This window comes from Pseudonaja textilis, unplaced genomic scaffold (genome assembly GCF_049901715.1).
Source record: "Pseudonaja textilis isolate UNSWEBS1 unplaced genomic scaffold, rPseTex1.2 PTEXSCF20, whole genome shotgun sequence".
Lineage (NCBI taxonomy): Eukaryota > Metazoa > Chordata > Lepidosauria > Squamata > Elapidae > Pseudonaja > Pseudonaja textilis.
The window spans coordinates 1,072,869-1,091,406 of NW_028262864.1; the positions used below are offsets into that span (position 1 = coordinate 1,072,869).

General features: G+C 46.5%; 1 protein-coding gene across 1 annotated transcript; it reads left to right on the forward strand.

Annotated features, from left to right (window-relative positions):
- Positions 1-830: 830 nt before the first annotated feature.
- On the forward strand, positions 831-15,481 carry LOC113452092 (vesicle-associated membrane protein 2-like; the record flags this gene model as incomplete). Its single annotated transcript, XM_026723508.2, has 4 exons — positions 831-941; positions 2,587-2,745; positions 12,917-12,968; positions 15,340-15,481. Coding segments are annotated over 4 exons (339 nt in total), but the record flags the coding sequence as incomplete, so codon positions are not given.
- Between the last annotated feature and the right edge of the window lie 3,057 nt (positions 15,482-18,538).

Below are 18,538 nucleotides of genomic sequence, written 5' to 3' on the forward strand. Positions count from 1 at the left end.
GCAGTCTTTTCTTGTTGTTTCTCATAGTTCCAAATCTCCATTTCTAAGAATTGAAAAACGAAGCCAAAAAAAACCCTCCCTTCTTGTGCATCCTCTTTGTACTTTTTAAGTTCCATTTTCAATTCATCCAGAAGTGGTGCCATTGTATAAATTTTTAAACAACCACCCGATTGATTTTAGTCATTCAAATATAATAACCAAAAATCCAAAGATCATCAAATAATCCAAATACACGCAAGCTGTTTCTTTTAAGATAAGTCCACTTGTCTTAAAGGCTCGTGCCTGGGGAATTCTGGGAGTTGAAGTCCACCCATCTTAAAGGATGCTGACTGGGAATTCTGGGAGTTGGTCCACCCATGTTAAAGCATGCCGGTTGGGGAATTCAGGGAGTTGACACCTACCCATCTTAAAGCATAACGTCTGGGGGATTCTGGGAATTGAAGTCCACCCATGTAACCCCACTTTAGCGGTCCGATCGGGCCTTTGAACCAACCCTGCCTGATCCCATTCACAAGAAGGGTTCAGAGAAGGACCTTCTTAAGCCTTCATGTCCCCCTCCCAATCGTGTCGATTTCCTAGCCCTGTGGCCTTCACCTCCCAGAATCCTCAGCAGTGGCTAGCTGGCTGGGGGATTCTGGGAACTTAAAGTGGCTAGGTACTTCCTGCCTGTGGATTTTTTTCGGCGGTTGGGTTAGCGGGAAACAGTTGCGATGAATGGGTCCCAATTCAGCTTTTCCAACCCCCAGCAAGTTTTTGATGCTGAGAAACACCTGTCATGTGCAAGACACAAAATTACACACACACACACCCTTGTCTTTCAGGTCAGCTAATGCTGCTTCCCCACCTGTGGCTGCCGGAGGAGAGGCCGGGGTCCCCCCGCCCCCCCACCCAACCTCACCAGTAACCGGAGGCTCCAGCAAACCCAGGCTCAAGTGGATGAGGTGAGAAGTGGGGGATTCTGGGAGTTGGAAGTCCATGCTGGGGTGGGTGGGTGGAGGAACACTGGTCCAGAGGCCAAGAGCTTGAGGGCGGTGGAGGGAGCCTCTTATGCTCCCATTGAGTTTCTTTGTGGGCGTCTGGCAAGGAGCATTGGAAATTTTCCCTCTCTTCCTCTCTCCCTTCATCCCTCTTTCTTTCACCCTTCCTTCCTCCCTCCCTTCATCCACCTTTCTTCCATCCTTCCTTTCTTCCTCCCTCCCTCCCTCCTTTTTTTCATCTTCTTCCCTCTCTGTAGCCATCTCTCCCTTTCTCCTCCCTCCCTCCTTCCTTTCTTCCTCACAGCCTCCCTCCCTTCAAACCTTTCTTTCATCTATCTTCCTCCCTCCCTCCTTCCCTCTTTTTTTATCTTCCTTCCTCCCTCCTAGCCATCTCTCCCTTTCTCCTCCCTCCCTCCTTCCTTCCTTTGTCCCTCACAGCCTCCCTCCCTCCTCCTTCAAACCTTCTTTCTTTCATCTATCTTCCTCCCTCTCTTCCCAGGGGTGCAGAGAGAGCCCCATGCCCCCCCAAATCAATAATAAATTGGATTCTTAATGTTTATGGAAAGCATGTGCCTCCTGATCATGGGGATTCTGCAAAGGTCATAACTATGAAAAACAGTTCTAAGTCCCTTTTTTCCCCCAATACTGTTGTAACTTTGAACTCTTGCAACTCAAGGACTACCTGTATTGCAATTGTTGGCAGAAGGAATTTCGGTTTAAATAAGGATGAGGCCCTCACGGGTCCTGGGTGATGGGTCTCAAACACACTTCCAAAGCTATAAAATATAACCAAAGCTGAAATTGAATCTGGTTTAATTTAAGTTAAGATTGGACACGAAAAGGCCCCCAAATCAAGCAACAGTAATATAATAACTCCATCAAGTCACCTCTCTGTTGGTTTTTATTGATGTGAAATAAAGGCATATTCCTCCTTTTGCAAGAAACTATTGGTTCAAAAATGTTCTTGAGTTCAATCTCCTGACACCAGGGGTGACTTTAGCGGGGTCATAGGGGTTTGGGGGGGGGGCTCTGTGAGGGCTATGGGATACCTAATCCTCCTTCGGGCTTTTAGTCAGTTGTACATTCCTGAATTCTTCGCTTAGCTGGCTACAGGTGAGGTTAGGGGAGGTGGACTTTCACCCAAGGTAAGTCTTTCTTAGCATCCTTCAGATTGATGGAGGTGACCATCACATGTCAATCTTTGGTGGGGTCCTAGGTGCCCTCTGAACTTGGAGTTTCCTTGTGGACATTTCATGACCTGACTAGGGTACATCATCAGTGCTAGAAAGGAGTGAAGTTTGCAGAAAGAAGGAGAAGGAAGAAACGGACTGTGGGGTCCTTGGTATTCAACGAGCTTGGTGGTTTCCTTGCAGACATTTCATGACCCAACTAGGGAACATCATCAGATTTAGAACGGAGTGGAGTTCACAAAAAGGAGGAGGAGGAGGACTGTGGGGTACTTTGTGTATTCTTGGAGCTTGGTGGTTTCCTTGGAGACCTTTCCTTCCGGGTGTTAAAACTCTGCACTTCTATTGGCTTCCAGATCTCAGTGGTTCTCGCGGCCTCCTGCTACATTCTCACCTTCTCCATGGTGTCTCTTTCCCTCCAGGTCGTGGATATCATGCGAGTGAATGTGGACAAGGTCCTAGAGAGAGATCAGAAACTTTCGGAGCTGGATGACCGCGCTGATGCCCTTCAAGCCGGAGCGTCTCAATTCGAAACCAGTGCCGCCAAGCTAAAGCGCAAATACTGGTGGAAGAACTTAAAGGTAGGATGAAGGACTACTTCCTCCTCCTCCTCCTCTCCCACAAATCCGGTTGCCTCCTTCCCTTTCTCCACAGGATCCAAATCCGGTTCTCCCACCATAGACTCTCCTCGTAGAACCGGAAGTCCGGTTCCCCACACCATAGAGTCTCCTCCTAACGATGGAAGTCAGCTTCTCCCACCATAGAATCTCCTCCTAGCGCTGGAAGTCCGGTTCTCCCACCATAGAGTCTCAACCTAGCATTGGAAGTCCGGTTCCCCCCCTTCATAGAGTCTCCTCCTCGTGCTGCAATCCGGTTCTTCCCCCATTGAATCTCCACTTAGCGCTGGAAGTCCAGTTCCCCCCACCATAAAATCTCTTAGCGCTGGAACCCCAGTTTCCCCCACCAAAGACTCTCCTCCTAGTGCTGGAAGTCCATTTCTGCCACCATAGAGTCTCCTCCCAGCGCTGGAAATCCGGTTCTCCCACCATAGAGTCTCCTCCTAGAAAGGAAGTCCGGTTCTTCCACCATAGAGTCTCCTCCTAGCACTGGGATTGCGGTTCCCCCCACCATAAAGTCTCCTCCTAGCTCTAGAAGTCCAGTTCCCCCCACCACAGAGTCTCCTCCTAGCGCTGGAAGTCTGGTTCTCCCCACCATAGAGTCTCCTCCTATCTCTGGAAGTCGGGTTCTCCCACCATAGGGTCTCCTCCTAATGCTGGAAGTCTGGTTCTCCCACCATAGAGTCTCAGGTAACAACAAGTAACCAAAAGGAATTAAAGACTGCTCTGGCGCACCTCGCAGCCAGAGCTGTATTTATACACCAGTTAACAACTTAATGAGTTTATCCACCATCTGGTGAGCACTACTGCATCACATCCGATCACCATGTAATACCCTATACACCGTGCTTTTATCCACTAATTATCCACCCCTATTTACCATATTTGTACAAATATCATATTCCCTCATTGTATTTACGCCTATGAAGTGACCCTCCACCCCTCTTGAGATCATTAGTTCAACAGGCAGCATCTTAATCACTTTGTCTACCACTGCCCACAGGCTGTAACAGCTCAGCGTGTGATGTCAGCAAGGCTCGTTATCTCTGTTGAACAGTTGAAACCCCAGGTTGGGTGATTAACAGCACTTCCCCCCTCGATAGCATAGTCTGACATGGCACAACGCATGGTGTCACGGCTCCAGCATGCCCTGGAGACTTGACATCTGGTTCACCCACTATAGAGTCTCCTCTTAGTGCTGAAAGTCTGGTTCTCCCCACCATAGAGCCTCCAGTAGCGCTGGAAGTCCAGTTCCCCACACCACAGAGTCTCCTACTAGGGCTCCAAGTCCGGTTCCCTCCACCACAAAGTATCCTTTTAGTGCTGGAAGTCGGGTTCTCCCACCACAGTATTTTCCTAGCACTGGAAGTTCAGTTTTTCCCACCATAGAGTCTCCTCCTTGTGCTGGGAATCCAGTTCTCCCACCATAGAGTCCCCTCAAATCTCTGGAAGTCTGTTTCTTTCACCAGAGTCTCCTCCGAGTGGTAGAAGTCCGGTTCTCCCACCGTAGAGTCTCCTAGTGCTTGAAGTCTGGTTATCCTACCATAGAGTCTCCTCCTATCTCTGGAAGTCTGGTTCTCCCACCACAGAGTCTCCTAGCACTGGAAGTCTGGTACCCCCACCATAGGGTCTCCTCCTAACGCTGGAAGTCTAGTTCTCCCACCATAGGGTTTACTCCTAGCGCTAGAAGTCTGGTTCCCCCCAACATAGAATCTCCCCCAGCACTAAAGGTCAGGATCTCTCACCACAGAGTCTCCTGCTGGTGCTGAAAGTCTGGTTCTCCCACCACAGTCTTTTCCTAGTGCTGGAAGTCCGGTTCTCCCACCATAGAGTCTCAACCTAGCGCTGTAAGTCCAGTTTCCTCCCCTTCCTAGAGTTTCCTCCTCATGCTGCAATCCAGTTCTTCCACCATTGAATCTCCTATTAGCACTGGAAGTCCAGTTCCCCCCACCATAAAATCTCCTCCTAGCACTGGAACCCCAGTTTCCCCCACCAAAGACTCTCCTACTAGCGCTAGAAGTCCATTTCCCCCACCATAGAGTCTCCTAGCACTGGAAATACTGTTCTCCCACCATACAGTCTCCTCCTAGAACGGGAAGTCCGGTTCCCCCCACCATAGAGTCTCCTCCTACCACTGCAATGCCGGTTCTTCCCACCATAGGGTTTCCTCCTATCTCTGGAAGTCAAATTCTCCCTCCACAGAATCTCCTCCTAGCACTGGAAGTCCCGTTCCCCCACCAGAGAATCTCCTCATAGCACTCAAAGTCCGGTTCCCCCCACCATAGAGTCTCCTCCTATCTCTGGAAGTCCGGTTCTCCTGCCACGGAGTCTTCTCCTAGTGCTGGAAGTCCGGTTCTCCCACCAGAGTCTCCTCCTGGCACTGGAAGTCTGGTTATCCCACCATAGAGTCTCCTCCTAGCGCTGCAATCCCATTCTCCCACCATAGAGTCTCCTCCTACTGCTGGAAGTCCGGTTCTCCCACCATAGAGTCTCCTACTTGTGCTGGAAGTCCCGTTCCCCTTACCATAGAGTCTCCTCCTACTGCTGAATGTCCGGCTTTCTAGCCATAGGGTCTCCTAGCACTTGAAGTCCGGTTTCCATCACCATAGAGTGTCCACCTAGCGCTGGAAGTCCAGTTCTCCCACCATAGAGTCTCCTCCTAGTGCTCCAATCCCGTTCTCCCATCATAGAGTCTCCTCCTAGCTCTGGAAGTCCGGTTCTCTCACCAGAGTCTCCTCCCAGCGGTAGAAGTCCGATTCTCTTACCATAGAGTCCCCTCAAATCTCTGGAAGTCCGTTTCTTTCACCAGAGTCTCCTCCGAGTGGTAGAAGTCCGGTTCTCCCACCGTAGAGTCTCCTAGTGCTGGAAGTCCAGTTCTCCCACCAGAGTCTCCTCCTAACAGTTGAAGTCCGGTTCTCCCACCATAGCGTCTCCTACTAGCGCTGGAAGTCCAGTTCCCCTCACCATAGAGTCTCCTGCTACTGGAAGTCTGGTTCTCCCACCATAGAGTCTCCTACTAGTGCTGGAAGTCCCGTTCCCCTTACCATAGAGTCTCCTCCTACCGCTGGATGTCTGGCTTTCCCACCATAGGGTCTCCTCCTAGTACTAGAAGTCCGGTTCCCATCACCATAGAGTCTCCACCTTGTGCTGGAAGTCCGGTTCTCCCACCACAGAGTCTCCTCTTAGCACTGGAAGTCCAGTTCCCCCCACCATAGAGTCTCTTACTAGTGCTGGAAGTCCAGTTCTCCCACCATAGAGTCTCCTCCTAGCACTGGAAATCTGGTTCCCAGGGGTAGGATTCAAGTTTTTTAACAACCGGTTCTGTGGGCATGGCTTAGTTGGTGGGTGTGGCTTCGTGGTCACGTGACTGGGTGGGCTTGACCAACTCAACATCACTCAGTTCAAGGGGTTCTCCTCACCTGGCCTTTCATGACTGGGGATGCTGCAACGGTCATAAGTGTGAAAAAATGTCATAAGTCACTTTTTTCAGTGCCATTGTAACTTTTTTAAAAAATTGAAAGTTAAATTTTAAAAAGATTTGAACGTGGTGATCTTTTGACATATATCCGCAATCTTTACATTGTTATAATATCAGAATATCATCAAACAATATAACATTTGTATGTGTGTGTATATGTATATATTTATATTTGTTTGGATCTTTGGTTGTTCGGGTTTTCTCCCGCGTAAGATTCGAAGTATCTAGGCAACGTTTCGATGAAGTCTCATTCATCATCTTCAGGCTTCTGTCTCCGGCTCTGTGCTTTTCAGAGTAATGTGAGATTGCAGCTGCTTCCTCCTTTTAACTGCCAGTGGGGTGGGACTTGATTGGGTGGGGGCTTGGCTGTGTTCTGATTGGGTGGGGGTGTTCTCATTGGTAGGGGTTTGGTTGTGTTCTGATTGGTTGGGGGGTTAGCCGTGTTCTGATTGGTTGGAGGCGTGTTCTGTTCAGGTGGGGCTTGGTTGTGTTCCGGTTAGTCTTAGTTGCTGGGGATTTGAGCTGGTGAGTTGTGATCTTGCTGTTTGGCTTCTAGTTCGTGGTCCTGCTGCATCTTCATAGTGGGTGTCGGTTTGCTTCATGTATGGCTCGGAGGGTTTGAAGTGGGTAGTGATGCAGCTGTAGTGCAGCTTCTGGTCCATGGTCGTGTCTCATCTTCTGAGTGGGTGAGAGTCTGTTTTCTACATGGAAGTGTGGTGGTGGCATCTTGTGTGGCTCTCGTGGGTGTGGGTCTGGTGTCCTTCTTCATGTTAGGTACTCGTCTGTTCATGAGGGCGGGTTTCCAAATGGCTGGAAGGCGGGAGGTGTCATCTCGTTTGTTCATGCTGTGTGGGCGTTTTCTATCTCTATGGCTTCTCTGATTATTCTGCTGTTGAAGTGTTCGGTTTTGGCGATAGTTCTGGTATTTTTAAAATCAATTTCATGTCCTGTGGCTTTGAGGTGTTGGACCAGGAAGAGGTCGTTTCTTCTTTTTGATTGAGTTCTTATGTTCTTCAATGCGTGCATTTATTCTTCTGTTAGTTTGTCCAATGTATGTGGTAGGGCAGGCAGTGCAGGGATTTCGTATACTCCTTGGTTTTCTAATTCGATTTTGTCTTTGGGGTTTCTTAGGATGGTGGATATTTTTCTGTTTGTGCAGAATGCTGTTTTGATGTTGTGTTTTTGGAGGATCTTGCTAATTTTGTCTGTAGTGCCTTTTATATATGGGAGGAGGGCTTTGCCGTTTCTTGTTCTCTGTCTTGGATTTTGGTTGGGGTTTCTTTTTGGATTAGGTGGGTAATCTTCTTTCTTTGGAATCCATTGGCTGTAAGTACGTTGGTGAGAGTGTGTAGTTCGGTTTTTTGGTGTTGTTCATCGGCTAAGCATTTTGTTCTGGAGATGAGTGTCTTGGCTACGGAATTGATCTGTGCTGGGTGGTGGTGTGAGAGTGCATGTAGATAGCGGTTAGTATGTGTTTTCTTCTGGTAGATGGTGTGTCCTAGGGAGCCATTGGATCTTTTGTATACCAAGACATCTAGGAAGGGAAGTTGGTTGTTGGCTTCTGTTTCCATGGTGAATTGTATTTTGGGGTGTAGGCTGTTGAGGTGTGTGAGGAAGTTGTTCAGTTTTTCTTTCCCATGTGGCCAGATTATGAAGGTGTCATCTACGTATCTGAGCCAGAGTTTGGTTTGTGGTCGTATTTTTCTAGAGCTTGTGTTTCAAAGTGTTCCATGTAGAGGTTAGCGATGACAGGTGAGAGGGGTGATCCCATGGGTGCTCCTTCTATTTGTTTGTATTTTTGTCCATTGTAGGTGAAGTATGTATTGGATAGGCAGTGGTTGGTTAGATCTAGGATGTGCTTGGGGGGTTGTATTTGTTTTGGATGGCTGTCAAGGCTTCTTTTATTAGCACTTGGGTGAAGAGGATATGACATCGAAGCTTACTAGTAGGTCGCTAGGTTGTAAGTTTTGTTTCTTTATGATCTCGATGAACTGGAATGAGTTTCTTACGTGTGAGTTGATGGATTCTGCATAAGGTTGTAGTTGTTTGGCGAGAAATTTGGCTAGGTTTTGTAGAGGTGAGCCTATGGAGCTGACTATTGGTCTGAGTGGGGTTCCTTCTTTGTGTATTTTGGGGAGACCATAAAGCTTGGGGCATCTGGATGATTTTTCTCTGGGTATGATTCCTTGCTGGATTTCTTCACTGATGGGGAGGCTTTTATTTTGGATTTGGTAGTTTTTTCTAGGTAGGTGGTGGGGTCTGTCTTTAGGGGTTTGTATGTGGGGTCTTGGAGTAGGTTGGTTAGCTTGGTTTGGTAGTCAGATGTGTTCATAACCACTGTCGCGTTGCCCTTGTCTGCTGGTAGGATTATTATGCTGGTGTCTTCTTTCAGGTTAAGTAGTGCAGTTTGTTCTTCTTTGGATAAGTTGCTTTTGGGTGGTTTGCTAGTGCAGAGGATGTTGGTGATTTCGAGTCTGATTTTGTTAGCATCATCAGGGTTGGTTTTGGTCAGGCTGGTTTCAACTCCACATATGATGGTTTCTGTGGGGATGTGTTTGGGAGCGACAGCAAAGTTGAATCCTTTAGAAAGGACCTTGGTTTCAGCTTCAGTGAGGATCTTGTCTGAGATGTTGTGCAATGTTTGTTTCATGTGTGGCTGTGGGGAGGGGAGTTGGTTTCTGGCATTGTTGTAGTTTCCTGAGTTTGTTGGTGTGTGTGTCTGTCTTCAGGGTGGTCTGTGTTTCGGCTCTCCAGACAGCGAGTTGTTTGGATTTGTCCCAAAGTAGAGGGTGAATCTTGTTGCTGAGTCTGAGGTGGAGTGTGAGGAGATCTTTGTTGATTTGGTCTAGGAGAAACCTTTTCCTGTGAAGTTCATTTCTAATTAGGGCCAGTTCTGTTCTTTTGTTTATGTTTATATTTTCTTAAGTTTTCGCTGGTACTTACATGTATGGTATTCAGCTTTGTTCAGGTATTTTCCCACATCATTGTAGTTGTGCTTTTAAAGTTGTAGCAACGTTTCGGCAGAATCTCATCTGCCATCATCAGGCTTCTGTATTGTGTCCGTCTGTGAGTCAGGCCCCCACAGAAACAAACTGGCCCCCACCCCCCAAACTGAAATAACTGTGGGGGTCTGACTCACAGACGGACACAATACAGAAGCCTGATGATGGCAGATGAGATTCTGCCGAAACGTTGCTACAACTTTAAAAGCACAACTACAATGACATGGGAAAATACCCGAACAAAGCTGAATACCATATATATATGTAGATGTAAATGTAGATGTAGATGTAGATGTAGATGTAGATGTATATACACATCCATATACATTTATACTTTGTAAACCTTTATATTCATTTCTATCTTAGAAATTTTATTGTAGCATAAACTCTTTGATTTCTATTTTGCATTTTTTTGACTTCCTTTCGTATCCCTCCAATTATAATTTTTTTCCATATTTCATAGAATTCTGAAGTGTCTCTTTCCTTCAGTTCTAACGTTAAGCTAGCTAGCTCAGCACAATGTAGAATTTTTTTTATTTTTTCATCATTAGGTATTTCTTTTAATTTCCATGTTTGGGCAATGGATAATCTTGCAGCTGTAATAATATGTATAATTAGATACAGATCTGCTTTTTTAGATTCTCATTTGTTATTCCTAATAAGAACATTTCTGATGTATAATTTATTTTTAAATTTAACATTTCCTCTATCCATTGCCAAATTTTTGCCAAAATTCTTGCATTTTTTGTACCCTTACCACATATGGTAGTCAGTGCCTCATTCTTTCAGGCATTTCCAGCATGTCAGAGATTGGAAACCATTCATTTAAGCTAATCTGGTGGGCGGGAGGTGCCATCTGTAGAACATCTTAAACAGATTCTCTTTATAAGATGTGGCTAGAGTGATCTTTTTATTCCTGTCCCAGATTTGCTGCCATTGATCCAGATTTATGTTGTAGCCAAAATTTCTGGCCCATGTGCCATTGTAACTTTGAATGGTCACTAAATGAACTGTTGTAAGTCAAGGATTACCTGTACAAAAAATACAAAAAGCTTCTTTGCTTGCAAAAAGCTGCCCTAAATACCAATCATTAGACTAAAAATACCTACAAGCCAGAGTTACAAATCAGGTAGGGTTCCAGAGCACCTTGAGGAATTAAAATAGTTAAAATGCAGTGATAACTATCAGTAGCCAACTCTGGCTCATAAAGTGAAACCCTTTAGCAGAGATGTCATTTAAGCTCTTCAGAAAGACCACACCCAGGAAAGCAATCCTTAGATCCATGTGCACCACTTAAAGATACTAGCTGGTCTTACTCACTTGGAAGTACACCCCAAAAGGACAGTGCCAGATACTACTAAAGCAATGAAGGAAGACCCCTCCTCCCCAGATAGAAAAAAAAAACCATGAGGCAGGAAAAAATTCAAACACAATACAAATAAATAAATCACAACAGTAGCTGTTGCTTGTTGAAGCTGAATAGGGAAAATTATCCCATCAATAAACACAGAATTAAATGTCACCAAAAACCAGTTTAAGACCAAAACTCAGAAAGGGTATGTAAACTCACATTTGAACGTCAATCTTTCTAGCTAGCCAAGAAGCCTTGCTGAATGGCACTCATCTTGGTTCCCGGTCATTAAAAGCTTCTTTCTGACAGCTCTGCTTCATTGTTCAATTATTTCTTCAAAGTACTGATTGTCCAGGGAAGTATTTCCTCCCAACAGCAGTGTAAAAATCTTAAAACAACCCTTCCCCTTTAAGAAAGTTAAGCCCCAGAAGCTCCAGAAACAAGAAGTCTAGGCATACTGGCAAGAATGCAATAAGGGTGGAAAAAAAACGAAAGGAGATTGCTTCTAACTACCGGTTCTGCTAACTGCTTAGAAAGTTAACAAGGGGCTGTATAGAACCAGTCAGAACTGGTAGAATCCCACCCCTGCAGGTTCCCCCCACCATAAAGTCTCCTCCTAGCTCTAGAAGTCCAGTTCCCCCCACCACAGAGTCTCCTCCTAGCGCTGGAAGTCTGGTTCTCCCCACCATAGAGTCTCCTCCTCGCGCTGGAATCTGGTTCTCCCACCATAGGGTCTCCTCCTACCACTGGAAGTCCAGTTCTCCCACCACAGAGTCTCCTCCCAGCCCTGGAAGTCTGGTTCTCCCACCATAGGGTCTCCTCCTAGCGCAGCATCTTTTTACCAACCGGCAACAGGGAGCTGCAGCAGAATGATAAGAGTCACATGCGTCTCCAGAGCTGCAGGTTGCCGACTCCTGCTCTAGGGAATAACAGAATAACAGCTGGAAGTAGTGGTGGGATTCAAAATTTTCTACTACCAGTTCTGTGGGCGTGGCTTGGTGGGCGTAGCAGGGGAAGGATACTGCAAAATCCCCATTCCCTCCCCACCCCACTAATCTGCTTTTCAGCTCCATTCTCCTGTGCAGGGCAACCAAAGAAGACCCAGCCAATCAGCTGGGACTTGGGAGGCGGAGAATAGATGGGGGCAGGGCCAGTCAGAGGTGGTATTCGACAGTTCTCCGAACTACTCAAAATTTCTGCTACTGGTTCTGCAGAACTGGTTCAGAACCTGCTGAATACCACCTCTGGCTGGAAGGGACCTTCTAGGTCTTCTAGTCCAACCCCCTGCTCATGCAGGAGACCCTAGACCATTTCAGACAATTGGCTGTGCAGTCTCTTTAAAATTTCCAGTGATGGAGCACCCACAACTTCTAGTTGCAAGCAGTCCCACTGGTCAATTGTTCTCCCCATCAGGTTTCTCGCGGTGGTGGATCAGACAAAAAAAAATCCTCACTAGATTCTTTTAAAATTCTGTAAAAAAAATATCTTGAGGCATTCGGAGATAACATGTTACAGAGAAGGTTTGGGCGGGGAAGAGATCCCAGGATCTGGTTGGAGCCAAAAAAACGGGGAGATGCTGGTCCTTGGCAGGAATGCTGACCTCCGTCTGATCTCTGCGATTATCTGGATCTCTTTGCATCCAGAGAGGATCTGGATCTCTTAGCAACGAGATCTCTTGGTTGCTAAGGTGATCCATCGGGCCTCTTGGAGATCATCTGCCTGTTGGGAGGAGGGTGAACTTGGTGAAGCTCCCTCTTGAAAGCAGGCCCAGCCACAGGGTCCTTGTAGTCTTCTGGATGTATGTAATGCCAGCCATTTGACTTCTGTAGCAATAGTTCTCCATTGGAGCAACTTGAAGGTGGGTGGACTTCAACTCCCAGAATTCCCCTGCCAGCCTATCAGTTTCCTATTTAGTTGTCTTGCTATCCAGCCCACCTTTAACTTGTTTATTAATTTAATCTCCCCCACACACACACTTTTGCTGAAGTCAAGATATATTACATCTACCGCATTCCCACCATCTATTAAGAAAGTTGCTCAGTCAAAACAATGTCATGGGTTTTTTTTGTCCTATCCATGCCAACTTCCCCTTGCTGGCTGGGGAATTCTGGGAGTTGAATCAAACACTCCTTTAGGATCTAAAAGGAGCCACAGATCACAGAGGATTCTGGAAAGGTTTCGCTTTAGACGGGAAACTGTTCTGCGGCATCGGATGGGCAAATCCAGAAGATGCCCTGTTGGAGACAAGGCCCATTTTTTTTAGACCATTCACATGTGCTTCCTTTCCTTCTTTTCCCATGACAGATGATGATAATTCTGGGGGTGATATGCGCCATTATCTTGATCATCATCATTGGTGAGTGACCATTGCAAAGAACGGGGACGATGGGATGTAAAGTGGGACGGGAAAGTGCCTTCAGTGGCTTTAGAGTGGGGGGGGTGGTCAAACTTGATTTCAAGGAGGGCTGCATCAGGATTGTGTTTGACCTCAGGAAAGGGGCATGGCCAGGGGTGGGATTCAAATTTTTAACCAGTTCTGTAGGCATGGCTTAGGTGGTGGGCGTGGCTTGGTGGTCATGTTATTGGTTGGGTGTGGCCAACTCAATATCACTCACATTGAGGCATGCATCTCCTCCCCTGGTCTCTCATGATTGTGGGGATGCTGCAACAGTTGTAAGTGTGAAAAATGGTCATAAGTCACTTTTTTCAGTGCCATTGTAACTTTGAATGGTCACTCCACACAAGCAAAGTACCAGCAAAGGAGGGGGAAAAAACTCCAGAGAAGTTCCTGAGACAGGAAGTCTAGTCCTGCCAAGAATGTAATAAGGGTTAATGGAGAGGCAGTTTCTATAAGCAACACCAGAATGTTTCCTTCCTGCCTTCCTTACAGGATTAGGCCAGTAATTTCTTCTAACAACCGGTTCTCCAAACTGCTTAGAATGTTAACAACCAGTTCTAGCGAATAGGTGCAAACTGATAGAATCCCACCCCTGGGCGTGGCCATGGGGGGCGGGACTCGGGACACCTGTGGTGGCCAAGTGCTAAGACAGGGGTTCCCTGAGACCCTCCCTCCCTCTCATTATAACCTTCCTTCTTTCCTCAATCCCTTCCTTCCTTCCTTCCTCAATCCCTTCCTTGCTTCTTCCTCCATCCCTCTCTTCCTCAATCTGTTCCTCCTCAATCCCTTTCTTCCTCAATCCCTCCTTCCTCCAGCCCTCCCTTCCTCAATCCCTCCCTCCCTCCTCAAACCGTTTCTTCCTTCCTTCCTTCAATCCTTTCCTCCATTCCTCCTTCCTCAAACCCTTCTTCCTTCCTCCATCCCTCCTCAAACCCTTCTTCCTTCCTCAATCCCTCCCTATGAGGTGCCTATGAGGTGGCTCGATATGTAGCACGTTTTACAAGGCCAGTTGTGTAGCAAACAAAATACAGCTTTAGCACACTGGCTTAGCAGTTACACCGGGTTGTGTAAACTACTGGCACCATTAAAGGTAGGCCTCGACCTAACGACCGGTCGCTAAGCAAGACCATTCAGCATTACAAACCAGCCAACCCGCCCTAAAACAGGCATTTTTCAACCCAGATTTGAAGTTCTGACATTGCGAACTCTCTCTGTGGTCACGTGACCGAACTTGAGATGCCTGGCAATATGCCTGCATTGTCCCATTTTACGACGGTCTTGTGAAAAACAGCCCTTCCAGCCTTGTCAGTAAAAAACCATACCTACCGACCACCGCTAAAAAAAAAGAATTTGTCAACTCATAAAATATTTCTATGGTCTTTTTACAGTTGCCAACAGAAAGCCGGGGGGCGGGGGGGGCGGGGGTTGAAAGAGCGGTGTGGCAGCTTGGAAACTGAAAGTGCATTCCATACATAGTTTTTCGAAGATAGTAACTAGGTGACTGAAGTTTCTGCCTTGCAAAATTCTAACTGGAGAGCATGATTGATGACTCTTGGCTATGGATGTGTCCCATTGGAGAATATGAATTACGATACACCCAAGGGGTGGGAAGAAAACCAGGGTCAAGGGTGACAGTGAATTATGTGTCTCAGAGTCAGCTGCACCCAGGCAGTGCCGGACATGTTAACTCCCAATAAATCCTTTTGAAGTTTTTGAAGTTTGGCTCGAGACTCATGATTTAATTGAGGTAACTGCCTGGAATCCTGACAAAATTTGCAAAACCAAACCAGTCATAGGAATGACTGTAACGGGCATTCTCCATTATGTCGTTCATATAACGAGGACTCCCTATAACAGTGGTGGGTGACCTTTTTGGGCTTCTGTGCCAAAAATTGTGTGCATGCTCGCATGCCAACACCTAGAAGGCAATGTGCATGGTCCCCCCACGCCCCCTGCACATGCACATGTGATCCCCCCACTCCACCCCCTTACCTGCACTGTGCCTCACAGCTGATTTTCGGGCCTTTTCAGCCTCCCAGAGGCTTAAGGGAAGCCTTTGCAGGCCGAAAAATGGGCCGAAATACAGGAAGTGATGAAATGGGAATATTTTTCGGCCTGCAAAGGCTGCAGAGGCTTCCCTTAAGCCTCTGCGAGGCCGAAAAAGGCCCGAAAATCAGCTTTAAGGCGTGCTCATGCGCGCCTTAAAGGTAAGTTTGCCTGGGGCTTGCATGCCCGCACAAATGGCTCTGCGTGCCACCTGTGGCACGCATGCCATAGGTTCACCATCATGGCCCTATAAAATATTCTTTTTTTTTCTCTTTCTTTGCAGTTTATTTCAGTACTTAGTGGAAATTCTCCAGGACGTTTCCCCAACCAGGAGCAGTGGCCGGGAGATGCGCACCGAGCCGAGTCTTCCAGCACCAGTTACAACACCCTCAAGACCCCCTTACCTCCCTCCTCCCCCCCTCCCCCTTCCCCAGGTGTGTGAGTGTGGCGTTGCATGTGGGTGTCTTGTAAATAGCACAATTTGTTATTTATACATATACATATATATACATATGGTATTCATCTTTGTTCGGGTATTTTCCCACATCATTATAGTTGTGCTTTTAAAGTTGTAGCAACGTTTTGGCAGAATCTCATCTGCCATCATCAGGCTTGTGCATTGTGTTCATCTGAGTCAGGCTTTCACAGCCGTTTCTGTTTTAAATTTGGTGCTAGCCTCGTGCTTTGTTAGAATGGTTTTTTTCTTTATCCTGATTGGTTGGGAGTCTTGGTCTGTGTTTATTGGTCTTGGAGTTTGCGGTGTTCTGCTTGATTGGTGTTTCTAATATCTTCTGTCTGTTTTGTAGAATAAGAATAAGTACCCGCCTTGATGAACACAAAAATGCAGTAAAAAAGTTGGAACACACTTCCTCACTAGTCCAACACATGAAAGCCACAGGTCATAGCATCAACTTCAATGGCACCAAAACCCTAGCCACTATAGAAAACCCCAGCTACAGAATTATCAGAGAAGCCATAGAGATTGAAAAAAGACCTGAAAGCATGAATAGAAGAGATGACTCCACCAGACTGTCAATTATCTGGAAGCCTGCACTCACAAACAAAAAAAATCTCCACACCACTAGCCAGGCAAACACCTGGGCACAAACAGATCCCCTCTGATACCTCCAGCTCAAACACACCCCAACCAGGCACCCAGATGAAACCTAGCTTCCTAATAAATAATAGCCGTCCATTTACTGAAAGCCAAGCCTCACTAAAAGCCTCCAATAGAGGAAACATAATGTTGCCAGCCAATCAAGACAAAAAAATGCTACAAAACAGACAGAAGATATTAGAAAAACCAATCAAGCAGAACACACCAAACTCCAAGACCAATAAACACAGACCAAGACTCCCAACCAATCAGGATGAAGAAAAAACCATTCTAACACAGCAGTAGGCAAGCACCAAATTTAAAACAGAAATGGCTGTGAAAGCTTGACTCACAGACGAACACAATACAGAAGCCTGATGATGGCAGATGAGATTCTGCCGAAACGTCGCTACAACTTTAAAATCAACAATAATGACGTGGGAAAATACCCGAACAGAGCTGAATACCATATATATGTATGTGTTATGTCTCCTCTTGGAAATTCAAACGAACAAACAGAAAGCAGCCGTTTCACAATCAAATCAAACTGAAGGAAATAACAAGATAACGGCTGGCAGAAACTGTTAGGACTCCCCTTCGAAATTCAAACAGAAAGCTCTTTGTAGTAACGTCCTCATTCAAAATAGTCATTTTGTTCCTGGTGAAAGGCACCAGCTCAGCTGTGTCCTTTTATACCCATTAAGGCAACGTGCTAATTAACTGGCTTGCCCTTCAGATTAACTTTTCCTGGTTCTGACGTCAATCCATGATCTAACAGTCATCAGAGTCAAAACTCCCAACAGGACCGATCCTTCCAATCACAACATGTATGTATGTGTGGAAGTATGTATGTATGTATGTACGTACGTACATACATACATATATATGTTATGTGTGTGTGTGTAATATATATTCGGTGGGCTCCCGAACCCCCATTTCCGCCCCCTGCAAGCAATTCCTAGTTGACACACTGAGCATGCCCGATCTTTGAATTGTATCTCCCGCTCCTTTCTCTTCCCCCAGATAGCTAGAATCTGAAGATTCCCGGCTCGCTCATCGGAGAGATCCGGGAGAAGTTATCCCTCTTCAGAGTCGCTTCCCCGTTTAGTCTTCTTGGCCATGCTGCTAGTCCTCAGTGTCTTTGGCCACCCTCTCCTCCCACCCTGGTGATCTCCCTCTATAAACTTTTTTTATTTATTAATTTATTCGACTCATACTGCCATTTTTCTCCCTTAAGTGTCTCCGGGCAGCTCGCCTGGCGTTGGGGAGTCAAAGCATTCCTTTCCAACGGTTGGTCCTGCTTGTGAATCCTCCCGCCAGCCGTGGCGTTCTTCCTCCTTCACTCCCTTCCTCCTCCAAACCACAGCGACTATACTGCCATTACTTCCCGTGTGTAGAAACCACTGTTGTTTTTGGAGTTGTGAACAACAGCCACAACAAAACACGGTTGCAATTTTGTGACATTCCACTCTCGATTCTTTTCTAAAAGGGGAGAAGAAGGACCTAAGATTTTCTCCCCTCTTAGGACCTGGGCGTCTTTTTCTTGCGATCACTGCCTACCTACACCCTGTTTTAAGGAGTTTGTGTGTGTGTCCTTGTGGGTGCATGCTGTGGGTGTGTATGTGTGACTACGATAAAGAGGAGGAGCGGGGGCTCTGGCTTGTCTCCTTGCAGAAGACACAACAGGCTGGGGTGTTTTTTGCTGAACTTTACAAAAACCAGTGGATCAGACAATGTAAGCTTGGGTGAGGGGGCTTGGTTCCCGGGGGGTGTCTAGGATTGACCCTTCCTGACCTGATCCTGTGAACGAAATGAGGGCTGTCCTGTGTTCTAATCCTGTGGTGAAGTTATAATTTATTGTTAGAATTAATTAATTTATTTTATTTTTTGTTGAGGCTTTGTTTCCTCAACGTAGCCGGTTAACCGAGGGGTATGAAGGTGGTTTAAACTTTGCAGGGGTCTCCAACCTTGGCCACTTGAAGACATGTAAACTTCAACTTCCAGAATTCCCCAGCCAGCCGTGTAGGGTAACTTTCTTAATAGATGGTGGGTATGCAGTAAGCATAATAGAACTTGACTTTGGCAAAGGGGGGTGGGGAGAAGTGGCTGGGGAATTCTGGGAGTGGAAGTCCTTGCTAAGGTTGAAGCGCCCGGTTTAAAGCATGAAATGGAAACAGCTGGATATGAATGGATGTGGATAGAGACACCCTCTCCCCCCTTCCTCTTTGTGCAACCTCTCCCCCTCCTTGTTGGCCCTGTCCTCCAAGCCTGCCCATTTTTCAGCTTTGCAAATGTTGTAGTTGTGATTAATTGTGACGAGTGACCACAAATCTCTTCCCCCTCTCCCCCTGTTTTCAGTACAAACTGCCATGTTTTGGGGCATGTT